The sequence below is a fragment of the Ambystoma mexicanum genome, chromosome 8, assembly GCF_040938575.1.
Source record: "Ambystoma mexicanum isolate Mex_15411 chromosome 8, UKY_AmexF1_1, whole genome shotgun sequence".
In the NCBI taxonomy this organism is placed as follows: Eukaryota; Metazoa; Chordata; class Amphibia; order Caudata; family Ambystomatidae; genus Ambystoma; species Ambystoma mexicanum.
Window position 1 is genome coordinate 6,577,233 of NC_090929.1, and position 3,821 is coordinate 6,581,053.

General features: G+C 45.8%; 1 protein-coding gene across 1 annotated transcript; it reads left to right on the plus strand.

Annotated features, from left to right (window-relative positions):
• Positions 1–3,016: 3,016 nt before the first annotated feature.
• Positions 3,017–3,565, plus strand: LOC138471406 (loricrin-like). Its single transcript, XM_069609047.1, has one exon. It carries the CDS (start codon positions 3,017–3,019, stop codon positions 3,563–3,565), a length of 549 nt encoding a protein of 182 aa, XP_069465148.1.
• The last annotated feature ends 256 nt before the right edge of the window (positions 3,566–3,821 follow it).

Here is a 3,821-nt window from a genome sequence, read left to right on the forward strand (position 1 = left end):
TACATCAAGAGTAAAAGAGGACATGGTAGCATGAACAGTGAAGGACGAGCTGGTTACATAAAGAGTAAGGGAGGAGGTAGTAGCATGAACAGTGAAGGAGGCGGTGGTTACATCAAGAGTAAAGGCGGACTTGGTAGCATGAACAGTGAAGGAGGAGGTGGTTCCATGAAGAGTAAAGGGAGAGGTGGTAGCATGACCAGCAATGGACATTTGGTTAATATCAGGAGTAAAGGAGGAGGTGGTACCATGAACAATGAAGGATAATGTGGTTACATCAAGAGTACATGAGGAGGTGGTAGCATGAAAAGTGAAGGATGAGGTGCTTACATCAAGAGTAAAGGAGGAGATGGTAGCATGAACAGTGAAGGAGGAGGTGGTTACATCAAGAGTAAAGGAGGCGGTAGCATGAAGAGTGAAGGAAGAGGTGGTTACATGAAGAGTAAATGAAGAGGTGGTAGCAAGAACAGCAATGGACATTTGGTTACATCAAGAGTGAAGGAGGAGGTTGTAGCATGAACAGTGAAGGAGGAGGTGGTTACATCAAAAGTGAAGGAGAAGGTGGTCGCATGAACAGTAAAGGAGGAGGTTGTTACATGAAAATTAAAAGAGAGACATGGTAGCATGAACAGTGAAGGACGAGGTGGTTATATCAAGAGTAAGGGAGGAGGTGGTAGCATGAACAGTGAAGCAGGAGGTGGTCACATCAAGAGTAAAAGAGGACATGGTAGCATGAACAGTGAAGGACGAGCTGGTTACATAAAGAGTAAGGGAGGAGGTAGTAGCATGAACAGTGAAGGAGGCGGTGGTTACATCAAGAGTAAAGGCGGACTTGGTAGCATGAACAGTGAAGGAGGAGGTGGTTCCATGAAGAGTAAAGGGAGAGGTGGTAGCATGACCAGCAATGGACATTTGGTTAATATCAGGAGTAAAGGAGGCGGTGGTACCATGAACAATGAAGGATAATGTGGTTACATCAAGAGTACATGAGGAGGTGGTAGCATGAAAAGTGAAGGATGAGGTGCTTACATCAAGAGTAAAGGAGGAGATGGTAGCATGAACAGTGAAGGAGGAGGTGGTTACATCAAGAGTAAAGGAGGCGGTAGCATGAAGAGTGAAGGAAGAGGTGGTTACATGAAGAGTAAATGAAGAGGTGGTAGCAAGAACAGCAATGGACATTTGGTTACATCAAGAGTAAAGGAGGAGGTGGTAGCATGAACAGTGAAGGAGGAGGTGGTTACACCAAGAGTAAAGGAGGTGGTCCTAGCATGAACAGTAAAGAACGAGGTGGTATATTAAGAGTAAAGGAGGAGGTGGTAGCAGGAACAGTGAAGGATGAGGTGGTTACATCAAGAGTAAAGGAGGAGGTGGTCGCATGAACAGTGAAGCAGGAGGTGGTTACATCAAGAGTAAAGAAGGAGGTGGTAGCATGAACAGTGAATGACACAGTGATTACATCAAGAGTAAGGAGGGGTGGTAGCATGAACAGTGAAGCAGGGGGTGGTTACAGGACGTGGTTACATCAAGAGTACATGAGCAGGTGGTAGCATGAACAGTGAAGCAGGAGGTGGTTACATCAAGAGTAACGGAGGACATGGTAGCATGAACAGTAAAGGAGGAGGTGGTTACATCAAGAGTAAAGGAGGAGGTGGTTGCATGAACAGTGAATCAGGAGGTGGTTACATCAAGAGTAAGGAGGAGGTGGTAGCATGAACAGTGAAGGACACAGTGATTACATCAAGAGTAAGGAGGAGGTGGCAGAATGAACAGTGAAGCAGGAGGTGGTTACAGGAGGTGGTTACATCAAGAGTACAGGAGGAGGTGGTAGCATGAACAGTGAAGCAGGAGGTGGTTACATCAAGAGTAAAAGAGGACATGGTAGCATGAACAGTGAAGGAAAAGGTGGTTACATCAAGAGTAAAGGAGGAGGTGGTTGATTGAACAGTGAAGGACGAGGTGGTTACATCAAGAGTAAAGGAGGAGGTGGTAGCATGAACAGTGAAGCAGGAGGTGGTTACATCAAGAGTAAAGGAAGAGGTGGCAGCATGAACAATGAATGAAGAGGTGGTTACATCAAGAGTAGAGGAGGTGGTAGCATGAACAGTGAAGGACTAGATGGTTACATCAAGAGTAAAGTAGGAGGTGGTAGCATGAACAGTGAATAAGGAAGTGGTCACATCAAGAGTAAAGGAGGTGGTCGCATGAACAATGGAGGAGGAGGTGGTTACATCAAGAGTAAAGGAGGCGGTTGTAGCATGAACAGTGAAGGAGCAGGTGGTTACATCAAGAGTAAAGGAGGAGGTGGTAGCATGAACAGTGAAGGAGGAGGTGGTTACATGAAGAGTAAAGGAGGACATGGTAGCATGAGCAGTGAAGGAAACAGTGATTACATCAAGAGTAAGGAAGAGGTGGTAGCATGAACAGTCAAGCAGGAGGTGGTTACAGGAGGTGGTTACATCAAGAGTACAGGAGGAGGTGGTAGCATGAACAGTGAAGCAGGAGGTGGTTACATCAAGAGTAAAAGAGGACATGGTAGCATGAACAGTGAAGGAGTAGGTGGTTACATCAAGAGTAAAGGAGAAGGTGGCAGCATGAACAGCGAAGGAGGAGGTGCTTACATCAAGAGTAAAGGAGGAGGTAGTAGCATGAACAGTGAAGCCGGAGGTGGTTACATTAAGAGTAAAGGAGGATGTTGTAGCATGAACAATGAAGGACAAAGTGATTACATCAAGGGTAAAGGAGGAGGTGGAAGCATGAACAATGAAGGAGGAGGTGGTTACATCAAGAGTAAAGGAGGTGGTAGCATGAAGAGTGAAGGAAGAGGTTTTTACACGAAGAGTAAATGAAGAGGTGGTAGCATGAACAACGAAGGAGGAGGTGCTTACATCAAGAGTCAAGGAGGAGGTAGTAGCATGAACAGTGAAGCCGGAGGTGGTTACATTAAGAGTAAAGGAGGAGGTGGTAGCATGAACAATGAAAGAGGAGGTGGTTACATCAAGAGTAGAGGAGGATGTGTAGCATGAACAATGGAGGAGGAGGTGGTTACATCAAGAGTAAAGGAGGAGGTTGTAGCATGAACAGTGAAGGAGGAGGTGGTTACATGAAAAGTGAAGGAGAAGGTGGTTGCATGAACAGTGAAGGAGGAGGTGGTTATATCAAGAGTAAGGGCAGAGGTGGTAGCATGAACAGTGAAGCAGGAGGTGGTTACATCAAGAGTACAGGAGGAGGTGGTAGCATGAACAGTGAAGCAGGAGGTGGTCACATCAAGAGTAAAAGAGGACATGGTAGCATGAACAGTGAAGGACGAGGTGGTTACATAAAGAGTAAGGGAAGAGGTAGTAGCATGAACAGTGAAGGAGGAGGTGGTTACATCAAGAGTAAAGGAGAAGGTGGTAGCATGAACAGTGAAGGACGAGGTGGTTACATCAGGAGTAAAGGAGGACATGGTAGCATGAACAGTGAGGGAGGAGGTGGTTACATCAAGAGTAAAGGAGGTGGTAGCATGAACAGTGAAGGAGGAGGTGGTTACATGAAGAGTAAAAGAAGAGGTGGTAGCATGAACAGTTAAGGATAATTTGGTTAAATCAAGAGTAAAGGTAGACGTGGTAGCATGAACAGTGAATAAGGAAGTGGTTACATCAAGAGTAACGGAGGAGGTGGTAGCATGAACAATGGAGGAGGAGGTGGTTACATCAAGAGTAAAGGAGGACGTAGTAGCATGAACAGTGATGGACATTTGGTTACATAAAGAGTAAAGGAGGAGGTGGTAGCATGAACAGTGAAGGAGGAGGTGGTTACATCAAGAGTAAAGGATGAGGTGGTCG

Bases quoted from the DNA above. Each gene is read 5' to 3' on its own strand.
- LOC138471406 (XM_069609047.1), top strand. From the start codon at position 3,017: ATGAACAATGGAGGAGGAGGTGGTTACATCAAGAGTAAAGGAGGAGGT.